The sequence below is a fragment of the Benincasa hispida genome, chromosome 10 (genome assembly GCF_027475165.1).
Source record: "Benincasa hispida cultivar pf3 chromosome 10, pf3_genome.v1.1, whole genome shotgun sequence".
Taxonomy (NCBI): domain Eukaryota; kingdom Viridiplantae; phylum Streptophyta; class Magnoliopsida; order Cucurbitales; family Cucurbitaceae; genus Benincasa; species Benincasa hispida.
In genome coordinates, this window is record NC_143487.1 from 8,220,542 (window position 1) to 8,235,110 (window position 14,569).

The 14,569-nt window shown below is 36.9% G+C and overlaps 1 protein-coding gene across 1 annotated transcript; it reads right to left on the reverse strand.

The window, feature by feature from the left end:
* Positions 1-5,200: 5,200 nt before the first annotated feature.
* Positions 5,201-11,682, reverse strand: LOC120088604 (Protein kinase family protein). The gene is made up of 16 exons (XM_039046014.2): positions 10,870-11,682; positions 10,091-10,219; positions 9,913-9,986; positions 9,755-9,824; positions 9,604-9,659; positions 9,076-9,147; positions 8,884-8,978; positions 8,306-8,372; positions 7,976-8,105; positions 7,672-7,890; positions 7,446-7,588; positions 6,933-7,107; positions 6,738-6,828; positions 6,219-6,376; positions 5,594-5,782; positions 5,201-5,468 (listed from the first exon to the last, which is right to left on the reverse strand). Exons 1-16 carry the CDS (start codon positions 11,233-11,235, stop codon positions 5,409-5,411), a joined length of 2,094 nt encoding a protein of 697 aa, XP_038901942.1. The 5' UTR covers positions 11,236-11,682; the 3' UTR covers positions 5,201-5,408.
* Between the last annotated feature and the right edge of the window lie 2,887 nt (positions 11,683-14,569).

A 14,569-nucleotide genomic window follows, 5' to 3' on the forward strand; every position in this document is an offset into this window, starting at 1 on the left:
ATCCCCTATGCATATGTCATGGGCAGTTTAATGTATGTGATGTTATGTACTAGACCTGACATCTACTACATAGTGGGGATAGTTAGTAGATATCAGTCTAACCCAGGATATGGTCACTAGACAGCCGTCAAAAATATCCTTAAGTATATACAGAGAATGAGGGACTACATGCTTGTGTATGGTTATAAGGATTTGATCCTTATAGGATATACAGACTCTGATTTTTAAACTGATAGGGATTCTCGGAAATCCACTTCAGAATCAGTGTTCACTCTTAACGGAGGAGCTGTAGTATGGCGAAGCACCAAGCAGAGGTGCATCGTGGACTCCATCATGGAGGTCGAATATGGAGCGGCTTGTGAAGTTGCTAAGGAGGTCGTTTGGCTCAGGAAATTCCTAACTGATCTGGAAGTTGTTTCAGACATGTCAAATCCCATCACACTTTATTGTGATAATAGTGGTACTGTGACTAATTCCCATAAGCCTAGGAGTCATCAGCAAGACAAGCATATTGAGTGAAAATACCATCTCATCCGAGAGATTGTGCATCGAGGAGACGTGATTGTCATAAAGATAGCTTTAGAGCACAACGTTGTTGATCCGTTTACGAAGGCCCTCACGGCTATAGTGTTTGAGGGTCACCTACAGAGTATGGGTCTATAGGACAAACCACGGCTGAACTAGGGAAACTGAGAGATCTTGTATTGGGCGTATTATGCCCTAATTTATTGTTTTGTATACTTGTAATTTGATTATCTTATATACCCCACTAGCTTTAGGATAAGTGGAGATTGTTGGGGTTGATGCCCTAAATCTTGTAGGGTCCTGTAGTTTGTAAACCTTATATGAACAAACATTTCAATGATTAATAATATTTGATATGTTATTCACTTATGTTTATGAAATATATGATATTTTAGTTGCATTAACCACAAATCAATGAACTAACATCCAAGGTTATCTTTGTAACTTAAACATGTATGTGTAGGTTTTTTCGGAAAACTTCATTTATTCTGGTGTGGATGGCAGACAGGCCTATATTTCTTGGTTTCAATAGGATTCCTTACGAGCGTTGTTTCTATCTACTATTATCTAAAAATAATCAAGTTATTAATGAAATTAGGAATACTTCTTCTCTTTGGGATACCTACCCAATTCTAGTAAATTTTTGGAGTCAAAATCATGACATGAAACCGGTTAAAAACTCCACCATAACCCAATGCAAATCGAATGCACTAGTAAATCACATGGATCTAGGAACGACTTACTGTATTTGATTTGTGAACAAGCTAGAGTTTGAGAAACGAAGATCTTTGGTAAATACAGGTGGATTTGTTTAAGTCATAACCTAAATGGTCTGTAATATATGGATAAGGTTGGGTACCTTATCTTGGTGAAACTACGAGTATGACCCGCTTTGTAGGTGTTACAAATGTTGTAAAGTGCTACAAATATTCTGATCTTGATCATTTATGTATTAGACATACGAGCGGGGATATTCTATACAAAGAAGTTTGTATAAGATCGGACCACGAAATGTTTAATCTCGTTATATAACGCCGTTCATAATTGAGACTTTCATTTCACTAGGATGACCATAGGTAACATAACCTTAATCCTGAGTGAGTTGTGAACTCATGCCAATGAGGACGGTTCTTTGATTTGTATGGGTGAAAGTGGCCAAATCGTCAACTCAACAAGCCTACCATTTTGGGGATTCGTCTAATTGGGGAGCTGAGAACTCAACTACACAAGATGGAATTCATTCCTTCCCCAAAGCAGGGGCAAGTAGATCAATTTCTCCCTTAAGGACTGATTTTGGGTCTTGAACAATGTGGCGCCACAACCTCTCTTGGCCCGAGAGGAGTTTAGTCATAGTGGGACTGTGATCTATTATTCATTAGAGGGATCAGTGGTACTTAAGAAGTTAAATGTAACTATAGGGGCAAAATGATAATTTTGTCCAACTGTACTTACGAGCAATTTGTGAAGGATCATCGTACTATTGATTGGTTATATCTAATGCACAAAGAAATATATCTGTAGTACGAAGAGTGCAGTTGTCGGTCTTTAGTGGAGTGTCCGACAGTTAATGGATGGTGGATAATGTGATTAAAGAATTTAATTAATTATTCACGTACTGTTGGAGCTTCAAGCTACAGGTTCATAAGGTCCCATTGGTAGCTCAATAGATTTAGTTAAGAATTTGTTTTTGGGTTAATTTGAAATGTTCAAATTAATAAGAGGGAATTTAATTATATATGATATAATTAAAGTAATTCAATTATATATGATATAATTGATATAATATATATGATACATTATAGTTTAATTGGAGGAACAAATATTTGAATATGATTCAAATATATTTTCTATGAATAAGATGCATAGTTATTATTTAATATAAATATGATTTATATTAAATGTCATAAAATAGAGAAAAAGAACTGTGTTTTATATATTGTATATGATGCAATATTAAAACTTTAGGTTATAAATATAATATGATAAATTGGTTATCATATTTATTTATAATTATTAATTATTTGATAATTAATTCTCTTTTTCTCTCTAATCATTCTTAGTGGGAAGTTAATTAGTTTTTGGGGCAAAATGGGATATATGAAATATGATTTTATTATTCCATTTAATCTGAGTTACACGACTGGTGAAGTCTTCTAAATGATTAACTTTGAAAGACTATACAATAGCCTCATCGCCTGAACGATTGAGTGACTTTTTATGCCTAGAAAGTTGCTTCCTCGATCGTCTTCCTCTGCCAACTCCAAACTCCCCTCTAACCAAAATAATCCAAAGCCCACCGCTCATGGATTCTCACACCGAGAATACCAAGATCACTAAGTGATAGTGTCCCCTTTTCGGTTCGAGTTTGGTTGTTGCTGATCGAGGAGTGTTCGTGACTTGTTTGACACGTTCGTGAACGAATTAGTTCGAGAGATTTACTTGAAGAACAGTTCTTCAAAGGTATAATCTCTAAACTCTTGTTTATTTATTCAAAAGCACATTGTAATTTAGTTTTATGCATAATCTGTTTTGTTTACTGTAAATGTATGCGTTCAATCAAAATGGGATTTGGACGATTCGCTTCCGCTCATAGGATCTCTGTCAAAAGAGTTCCATCACGGGATTGACCAGAGGTTCGTGTTTCCTTCAGGATTCACTAGAGGTTCGTATTTCCTTCGGGATTCACCAGAGGTGGTGATCTCCTCCGATACTTCACCAGAGGTCTGTGTTTCTTTCAGGATTCACCAGAGATTTATGGGTACACCTAATCTACAGTAGTGTGGTTCAACTATGCCCTTGTTAGTCATCCCATGGAAAGTAGAGGTTTATGCACGTCCCACTAGAGTGTAGCATCTAGAGGACATAGATGCTTAGTCTGACCCTGATACACTATTATACAAAGACAACTATTTATTTACATGTGGAGGACATAGATGCTTAGCCTGACCCCGTCCCACTAGATTTATCTGATCCACACAAAGTTAGATTTAAAACAAATTATTTATTTACATGTGGAGGAACTGCTATATCCTAGCTATCGATGAAACAGACCAAAATGATCACGTCCTCAAATCATGTTGAAATTCTTGTAATTCACGAGGCTAGTAGAAAATGTGTATGGCTAAGATCAATGACTCAACACATTCCTGAAACATGTGGCTCGTTTTCTAGTAAAAATCTTCTAACAATATTATACAAAGACAACACAGCATGTATAACCCAAATCAAAGAAGAATGTATTAAGGAAGGCAAAACAAAGCATATTTCACCAGAACTTTTCTACACTCATGATATCAAAGAAAATGATGACATCATTGTACAACAAATTTATTTGAATGATAACCTGACCGACTTATTTACAAAGGCATTACCTACCGCAACCTTTGAAAAATTGGTGTACAAAATTGGAATGCAGCGATTCAAAGACCTCACGCGATGTTTCCATGAGTGGGAGAAAACATGTCGTATTCTTTTGGGATTATTAAATTATATGAAATATATACTCTTTTTCCTTCATTATGATTTTTTTTCCCATTGGATTTTTTTCTAGTAAAGTTTTAACGAGACATATTTCACATATATAATAGGCATCTAAGGGAAAGTATTATATATATTACAAAAATAGATGTCCACCTTCCATCTTCCTATGTGTCATTCTTCATGTTGTCCATGTGTCTTATAATTATACATCCTAGTGTCCATGTTTCCACTACCTACTCTTGCCTATAGTGGCATGATGTGAATATTGAATGCATGCACATTGGTTAGAAAATCTATTTCATAATTCCCCTTTGAATTTCCACATTATCCTATTTATTTCTTTTCTAAATTTTAGTTATTTATTTTATATATTTAATATTTTATCAATTTTCATGCTTCTGTTATGCCTTATTTCGCTCCTTAATTTCACAATAAAAATGTTTATTTGTTAATTTAAATAATTATTTTCAAGTTCTTGTTTTTATAATTTTATTTAAAAAAAAAATCTATTGAAATCTGTAATGAACAATTTTTTTAGGGTGATATTTTCGTCGATATTGACATTTTAATATTGAAATATTTTTATATAATCAAATTACATATTCTAATATTATAATTTATAAGTTCGTTCTTTAGGTAAGGACTTTTGTATGTTTGACCTAAATAAATAATAATAATTAACCATCTATCATCGTCAGAGCATACTAATCGCGTGATAATTAGGCCCGTGTGACATGATCAGAAAGCTCCGGTGGATCCCGATAATAGATGGGTAATAAATGCAATGGAAAGGATTAAACTTCGTGGCTTTTAATACTTTCATTGCTCTAATCCATAAGGGATTTCCTCGAGCAATAGCTCCACGGCCTGAGAAACTATTGTGGTAAGATAAGAATGCAGTTCTTTTCGTTTAAATTTGAACTTTGTAAAAAGAAAATATAATAACACTTGGTTATCAAGTTTTAGCATCTGATAATTACAATAACAGTAAGGTAAATGGCATGCAGAAAAGTAAAGGCGTTGCCATAAAAAGTCGAAACTCACCTAATCAGTGGCTCCTTGGAATGAAATTAATAATAATTAAAGATGACAATCCTTGCTTAGGACCCCAAAAATGCATGAATCTTGATACCCATTATAATATATTATATATTAAAAGCCGGAGAGAACTCGTTAATTTAAGACTAGATTAAAATTTGAAACGAAGAAAGAAAAGCCATTTATACAGCTTTTGACGGAACCAATTTAATATACAAACAGGGGCGGCATGTACTCTCCCGATACACTAAAATTACAGCAATATAACAACACTATCTATTAAGAGATGAGGACTGAGGGGGCACCAAACAACAAAATCTGCTGCTCTCTCGGAATTCGTTGAGGATATAATAGTAAAATGTGATTTAAGCTACAGTTCTTCCATAACACAGGCAAGCAAGATACAGATTCTTCGCCCATTTTTCCTGCTCCAAACAAGAACATTCAAAATCCTAGTAAGAACCTTTTTTTCCCTTTGAAAATTGCATATATATATATATCACTAGTAGTTATTCACCCACATTTTGCAAGTTAAATCATCGTATCGTACCTTTACATGGGTGCTTGGAAACTGAGATGTGCGCAGTGTTTCTTGAGTCTCATCGCCAGGTTTGCGCCTAGGGACACTCAAGATAAGAGCTGCTTGATCCCAAGTTGCAGCTGTCGATGTTATTCGATAGCCATTGTCCCATCGTCTGTGGATGCCTTCACTTGGATAGAGGAAATCAAGCTCCACAACCTGTGCAATGAAATAAATTAATAATGGAGGAACATAAGTCCGAGAATCATATCACAATTCAAGCACAAGATAACTTCTAGGGTTCTAAAATAATCAAGTTACCTATGCCAAGTTACATTCAAACCAAAATGCTACAAGAAATAACAAGCGAACTTAATAAGACCATAAACACAGAATTATACCAATGCCAAAATCACAAAATATATAAGTGAGAGATGAGAGCCCTTAATGTGGAAAATAAATGTAGAAGCCCAAAGAAAAAGATGAAAACACATATCAAGGAATAGGAAGTTGGAACATGAAAAAAACACATCGAATGCAAAGTTGAATAGAGAATAAAACTGGAGATGTAACTATCGACTGAGAACAAATTTCACAACATAATATTAACATACTGAATTAACTGCAGATGCTAAAAACATAAACAAAACTCAACCTGGTCGCTAAAACCAGCATTGCGTGACATGACAACACCCCATCGGCTTCCTGCGGTTGCCATTGAGGTCACATGAAAACCTTCTCTCCATTTCTTGTTTATCCACTTGAAGGGGAAAGAATCACTCACTTTATATGATTGTTGGGTATATTGGGTCCCTGCAGAAGCAGGATAAACGGAAAGTGAAAACAATGGCAAGTACAGATACATGAATAGCAAGAACCTGCAGAACTAATATCAGAATGATGGCATCTTGAAATCAAATCCAAAGACTTAACTTAACATCGACACTTTGCTTAAAATAAAATGTCCATGCCTCATATGATATTCTCTTAATCTCATCTAGCTATGGTTTTGTTGTGCCCTTCCAATAGAGATAGAGGCAGGAAATATTAAAGAATCAGTTAATTGTACAAGAAAACCTAGATAAAAAGGTTTTTATGATTGATCACAGCATGAAGTACAGGAGACAGAAAAGCGACAAACAATCTCAAATTTACATAATTGAAGCGGACGAACCTTTTGACATCACCACAAGAGAGCTTCCATTATTAGCACCAGCAATAGAACTGATGTAATAGTTCTTTTCCCACTGTTCCATTATCCATTCCTGCTTATTTATATCAAATTTAACAAACAGTTCAGGGAAAACTATAGGAAATTTAAAACTTCAGTAATTGAAAATTGATTTCAACTTCAAAGAATGAGAATGACCTTGTGCAAGAAAAAGGGAGAGAGCTCGTAGACTTGGTTTGTAAAACCTGTTCCAGCATCCATGATTAATGCCCAAAGATTTGAGCAAGATGCCACAGAACTAATAAGCAATCCATCTGCAATTCCTCTCTCTACATGTTGTGACAACCTTGCATCAGCCACGTTATAATGATACCTATCACCATAGAAAGCAAGTTATTCGAGAATATGCCATTAAAAAATTTCCATGGAATGAACACCACCTCAGCTCAATATCCCCTTCTACCAATCATTCAAAATACTTGACAGAGTAGTTCTACAGTCCTTAATTGATTAGAAACTGAAACTCTAAGGAAAAAGTAAACAGATGCTTCACATTCACAGCATATGACCCTCTAAAATCAGATAAATGCTCTTGGTTGTGAAGAAAGTGTCAGCAATCTCCCTATCATTTTGAGACTCAATGGAAAAGGCCATTCTTCTGGTTCAATTTCAAAGGAAGGAGGCAGTGAAAGCAGCACCATGTGACCTCACCTTTGCTTCATTGGCAATCGAGCATTGTAAACTGAAATCCACTGCGTAGCTGGAACACCTAAACGAACTTTCTTCCTTGGCTGCCCATCATCGTCTTCTCCAATATTCAGCCTGCCACGCTTTTGTCCAACTTGACTGATAATCTAGCAATGATAATGAAGAAAAGTCACATTCAATAGAACATCTGATGAAAGATCTCATCAATAAACCTTGGCAATTTTATTACCTTCTGTGCACCATCAGTTTTTATGGGTCTTACCGCTGGATTTGGTCCAATAAAACCCTCAAATAGAGAAATAAGCTTAGAATAATTCGGTTCTTCATCAAATTTCATGTTCACCACAATTTCAAGAAATTCTCTAATAGGTGGGGGGCAGAAGCAGCACAACATTTCAGGAGATGTTGCCATCTTTTTCTTGCACACCAGAAAGGATTTGTTGTCGCCCTAACACAAAGGGGGAGGTTAGAAGTAAGTTTGACAGGGAAACTAAAAGCTTCTGCACAGCACCAAATATACTCTAAACTCCAACCTGATAGCCTTGCCATGGTAGCCTTCCTCGATGGAGAAATATGAGAGTGTATGCAAGAGATTCAAGATCATCCCTTCTGCTAGCAGTTCTGCCCAAATGAGCATGGACACTTGCGTACCGGACAGTTCCTCTGGGGTTATAGGCAAGAAACAGTATCAAGAACATTAAATCAAAACCAACATAATAAGACATTACAACCACATGATAGAAAAACACAGCTAGTGTCAAACTGAAATATCAAATGGACACATGCCAAGGATTATTATGGATTCTATAACAGCTATAAGGATCAGAGTAGCACTTGTCGTTGACCAAGCACACATCACTCACCTAAACATATCAGGACGTTGGTCATATTCAACATGCTGCCCAGTAGAGCTGTCCTTCCATTTAGTAGCTGTAGCAAAATTGGCAGATAAAGATGGTATAAGAACTAGAGCTTTTTAAAGCTCAAGGTGCAATAAAACGCAATAATCTTTTGCGGTTTAAGTGCAAGGCAAAGAAAAAAGCACAGGCTTTTTTTTAGTGAGGGGCACTATATATAAAAGTATTACATTAAAGAGAAACTTTAGCTGAAGTGGAAATATGGTAAAAAAGAACCCCAAACATAAGAAATTTAGCATCTAAACTTAGTGAACTTAATTCTTTTAGTTAATAATAAAGAAAAAACCCTAATTATTACTACTTTTTAAATAATGAAAAAGCCCCAAAGCCCAAGGCCTTTTGCCTTGGGGCTTCACAAAAGGTGCATGTCATATTTTGTGAGCCTCGCCTTTTCAAGGCATTGAGCCTAGGTGCGCACCCGAGAGGGCTTTCTAAAATACTGATAAGAACATAATGTAACAACAATAAATTGATATTAAAAAATAAAAAATAGCATCACTAACCGGTCATAGAACTTTGCTTACCTAATCCAAGATCAACGAGAAACAATTTTTTCTCTTGTGCTGTAGAAGGTTGACCGAGTAAAAAGTTCTCTGGTTTTACATCTCCATGCACATAACTATTTATAATTGTTTTAAAAATGAAGAAGGTTAAGATACAAAATATGAACTATAAAATTTATAAATCATTTTTAAAAAGAACCTGCAATTACATACCCTTTTGCGTGCATTTTATCCAATATTGACAACGATTCCACCGCAATGCAAGATACCATCTCTGCAGACATGCTGCCATAATCCATCCACAATAAGACACATGCAAGCAAATGTCCAAAATTACATATTCCACAAGGCACAATCCATAAACCAACACAACGATTATTTTCTTGCAGACAAAAAGACTAGAGATACCTAATTTTGAATCACATGGATTTAGTAATAAGATAACATTAGTAAGAATGGGGTTGAGTAAAATCTCTAAAGCATAAAAACAAAGACATTATGCAGCTCAATCAGAGATTTCAAGATCTCATCAAATCTCATTCAAGTTCTGATTTGATAACAATCCTAGCCCAACAAAAGATTCCAAATGGAAAGCTAAGACATTCCTTGAGCCATAAATTGCATTAATCCAATTCACCATTTTACTTTCGAGTAATGACAAAACATTAAGCAATGCAAAAAACATGAAAGAACACATGTGAGAAGTAAAGCAAAGTAGAGACACGAGCTCAAGTAACTCACGCCTGCCCTGAAGAATTCCATACATCCCACAAGCTGGGCCCTAACATGTCCATAACCTAAAATAAAAGAGTTTAAAATTAAAAATTGCCGAAGCAAGTTAGAAAAATGAAAAACCATATACTACGAGAGAGAGATAAAATTGTTTACATACCATAACATAATAGTCTCCTTGTCGACCCTTATAGTGTACTTTCGGCACTCCGTGACTACCACCAAGAGCACTATGCAATAAAGTTCAGAGGTGAGTAAAAAAATATATAATTTTTTATCATTAAAAAAAACATCCATGTAACCCAGAAAGTTACTCACTTGTAAACTTGCCATTCATACGGAGGACCATAGTTGCAACCTTTGCTATTTCTGTGTTCAAATTTAAGAGCAACCTGAAAATAAAATAAATAAATAAAAGGTAAAAAAAATGAAGATGCTGACAGATTATAATTTACATATGCATTAATTATTAAAAAGCACTTCCAAGATGTTTTACCTCGGTAGCTGCCGCGCCTGTTGCACGATCATTTCCACCTGTAAGCCGACGACCAACAAATACTTGTCCAAATCCACCTTTACCTAGTTTTCTTTCTATTTTATACATTGGTGACCCTCCTACTTGGACCTTGAAACATGCCACAAAACAATAAATAAACTTATAATGAAACAGAAATTTTGAACACAGTAGTTCACTCAATAACTTAAGACTTTAGAAGTTCAGCAACGTAGATGAGCCAAAAATAGACATATGCCTTTCTTATTTTTAATTCTATACATACGAAAACACAGTAAACAAAACATTTCCAAGTAAGCACATCAGATCTTATGCAACTATTGAACTAGAGATCAATAAGAGCTTAAAATTGCTGAGGAAAGATATTTGTAAAAGTAAATCATGATAAAAGTAAATAATAAGAGCTTAAAATTGCCCAGAAACTGAAGGGAATGCAGATGACTCAGAGGTTCAACTTTAACTGTCAACTAAACTGTTAAATATGAACATTTCGAACTTCAATGTCTTTGGCAGAAGATTGTAGCATAATATTACAAGTGAGCTGACCACGCATGCACGATCACTGAAAGAAAACTTACGAAAAAACACCATTTCCCGAAATTAAATGCAAGCAAGCCGCTCATTTACAAGATTGACACAACGCAATCAACATTAAAGCAGAAGCCCCAACAAAAAAAATCGACAAAAACCAGAAATGAAAAACAGGAAAACAAAAAGAACGACCAAACTAATCTAGAGCGTAAATCAGAAATGAAACGTACCTTTTCCGGAAAAGGCGCTGAGCTACCCTCCTCCTCTATGCCAGCAGCCTTATTAGCACTCAAGCCGCCACTTTCATCACCCATCGCGCCCTTGTCTTCTTCTTCTTCTTCTTCTTCCTCAAGCCCTTGCACTTTTTTGTCCTCAAAACCAGTATCTCTCTCAGATATAACAATCACCTCGTCCTCCTGATTCTTATTTAACTCTTTGATTGCCAACCTAGTTCTCGGCCTGGGTCTCGCCTCCGCAGCTTCTCTAGCGACCGCAGCCCGAGTTCTAACGTAGGTCCCAGCCCGCGGAGGCTCTTCGAAGTGCTTCTGAACGATCCTAGCGCGGCCTCTGCGTACACCTCTGCGAAGCACCGGCATTGTTCAAACCCATAAAAAAGTAGGTGCGAGACAACGCCAATAATATGATCATTATCTTGGATTCAACTAAGCTCCGAAAGCGTAGACATGGCCGATTTTAGAGGGAAAAAAAGAAGAAGAAGGAAATTTCAGGAAAGTAGATGAAGATCGAAACCGCAAATCGGTGGAAGGATGAGTGAGTGCGTGAGATTGATTTCTGATAGGAATAATCGATCTTGAGGTTGAGGGGGCTTGAAATTGGGGTTAGGGTTTTGACAAAAAAAATTGAAATGAAAAAGAACAACTCTACGTCGTCTCAACTGTAAGATGACGTGGAAACAAGAGGACGAATGCAAATGCAAATTCGAATGCGGAATGCGAATGCAAACGCGAGCGACTCATCAAATCATGTGTTGTGTCATACGTGTATGTGTAAACGCGTAATAAAAAATATCTTTAACGGGTGTTTGGCTTACCAACCTGAGTTGAGTTGATATAATATATAAATTCATTATTTAGCTCACCAATGGAGTTGAGTTGGTATATTTTACCAACTCACCCCAACCATTGTCCACTATTACATTCCGAGAACTAACGTCGGGCTCCGACAGCCACTTCTTATGACAATTCTGACGACCAACTCCGGGCTCCAACAACCACCTCCGATGACAATTCTGCATGATGAAATCCGAACTCCGACAACCACCTTCGATGACAACTCCGGTGACCAACTCCGAGCTCCAACTAACTTCGCACGACCAACTCTGACAACCAATTCTAGCCTTTGACAACCACCTCTAGTGGCCCAACTCCGACGACTACCTTCGTGCTACCAACTTTGACGACCAATTGGCTCCGACAACAAACTCCGATAACCACTTTCATAGGCTCCGACAACCACCTCTGACTATAAAACTCTGGTAAAAATCACCTTCGATGATCACCTTTGAGCAAGCAACTCCGACAACCAACTCGAGGCTTCGAAAACCACCTTCGGCGACAAACTCCGACAACCAACTCTAATACCACCTTCATGCGACTAATTTTGGGTTCCGATTGTCACCTCCGACTACAATCTCCAGCGAAAATCATATTTGATGATCAACTTCAACAACTAACTTCAATACACCTTCATGTGACCAACTTCAGGCTCCGACAACCACCTCCAGCTACAAACTCCAACAAAAATCATCTTTGATAATCAACTTTGACAACCACTTCTGATTACTATAAGACTGATGACTGTTAAATTATGTTGTAGGGTTGTTGATTATATTAAAAAAAATATTGTTTTGTCTACATTAAGTATAATATTTATATGTAATGAATTCACATATCGAATGAATGTTAAGAATATTTAGACAAAAAGTATGTATGTAGTTGAAAAATATATAACATATAACAAAAAAAAATTCCTGGAACATTTTTCAGCAAGAATGAATGAAAAATAGAGATTTGTTCTCTGACGATCCTCCAAATTTAGAGGAAATGAAAGTGAAAGAAATGTGATGACATTTCATTGGCTGTTACGATGATGAGGAAGATTTAATTAAAAAAGTACATGACATAATAAAAATATAGAGCAACAATAAGAAAAAGAATAAAAAGAAGAAGATGATAATGAAATTCATAGAGAAAAATTAGCTAGAAAGTTTTGATTTCACTTTAGTTTTTCATTTTATTTAACCATATTTCTTAGAAATATAATGGGTTAATTGTTGTTTATTGCCCAAAAAAGAAAGAAAGAAAGAAAGAAAAGTTCTAAAAATTAAAAGAATTGCAATCCATATTTTATTCTAACAAAGATGGGTAGAATTATTGAATAAAAAAAGTTTCAAAACAAAAATAGTAATCATAAAAGCATATCATTTAGAATTCAAAAACACTCATCAGATACCGAGACATATGAAATCAACTCTGCACTCGAAACCCCTCTATTTATAGCCATTCCAAACTCACCCCATGGTGACAACTGAACTCCCATTTGTCTCACTTTGGAGCTGCCAACACTTAGTCTACCCAACCTAGTCTTGAGTTTTTCTCATCTCAGCTTGCCAGCCAAAATCTCTTTTTTTGTATGAAATCTCCTTCATCCACCTCCTACTTAGGGTGATAAGACTTCAATTGCATGAAATCTTCTTTGTCCACCTTCTACTAGAACTTTGTGTGATCCTTCTTTTGCCACATAAATCACTTAAATACTTAATATATTTCTCTACTTAAATTGTTTAAGACTTATGCTCGTATACCATTGGCATCTTTCCTTGAAGTTTCTCATCAATTAGCCTTACCTTTTATCCTTAACGCATAGCAACTCACCCTTCCTTCATCAAAGTCCTACTTAGCCATCACATGAGTTGGCCATCACCAACGCATAGGGTGGCCGCTCACCCTCGACGCATGGCTTGCTAGGTGTGCTTACTCGGCCTACTAAGCATAGACGCACAGTGCTGACCATCAACGCATGGGTGTGATGCCTAGGCGCTTGCGCGCTTGGCCGTATAAGCATGCTCGGCCGCGTGGGCGTGCGCTTGGCATAGCGCATCGACACATGGTTGCTCGGAAGACTTGGCAGCGCTTCGACACATAGGATGGCTTGTCCGCTTACCCGTTCGACACATAGGCAGGACGCTCAACATACACCATCGACGCATGGGCTACGCACTTGATGCATGACCTGTGCGCTTGTCCTCGACGCATGGGTTGCATGCTTGGCGCATGGCCTGTACGCTTAGACTCGACGCATGGGCTGCGCGCTTGGCGCATGGCCTGTGCGCCTAGCATGCTCACTCTACGCATGCTTCCTGCCCATGTCCGCACGGCTCATGTATACCTTTGCGTTGGTTGTATGCAACCCTTAGCCATTTTTCAAGTCTTCTTGCTTCCATCCTCCATGCATTTTTGCGTCCCACATGTTTTAAGCTCTTCATAGGCTTTTGGACCTTTGGTCACCTTTTTGGATAATTTTAATGTTTTCCACCCTTTGTTCCAATATCCTTACTTAGGATTTTTCTTCTCTATTTAACTTTCCACTTTAGATTTAGTGTTAGGGTCTTACAGGGTAGGACCCTTTGTTCAAGTCCCGGAGACACTACTTAAGGAAACACTCATTTACTTACCCTTAAAGCGGGAATGAGTGAATTTCATCTTATATTATTATGTTCCTAGCTCTCCACTCGGTCTTGTCACCAAAATGGTATGCATATTGGGTCGGCGAACTGGCCACCCTCACCCATGCAAATCAAAGGACAATCTCTCGTGAACATCAGTTCATAATATACTCAGGATGAAGACTAAGTCGTCTAGGTCATCCTATTGAAATAAAAACCTGACTAGTCAACGGCGTTACATCTAG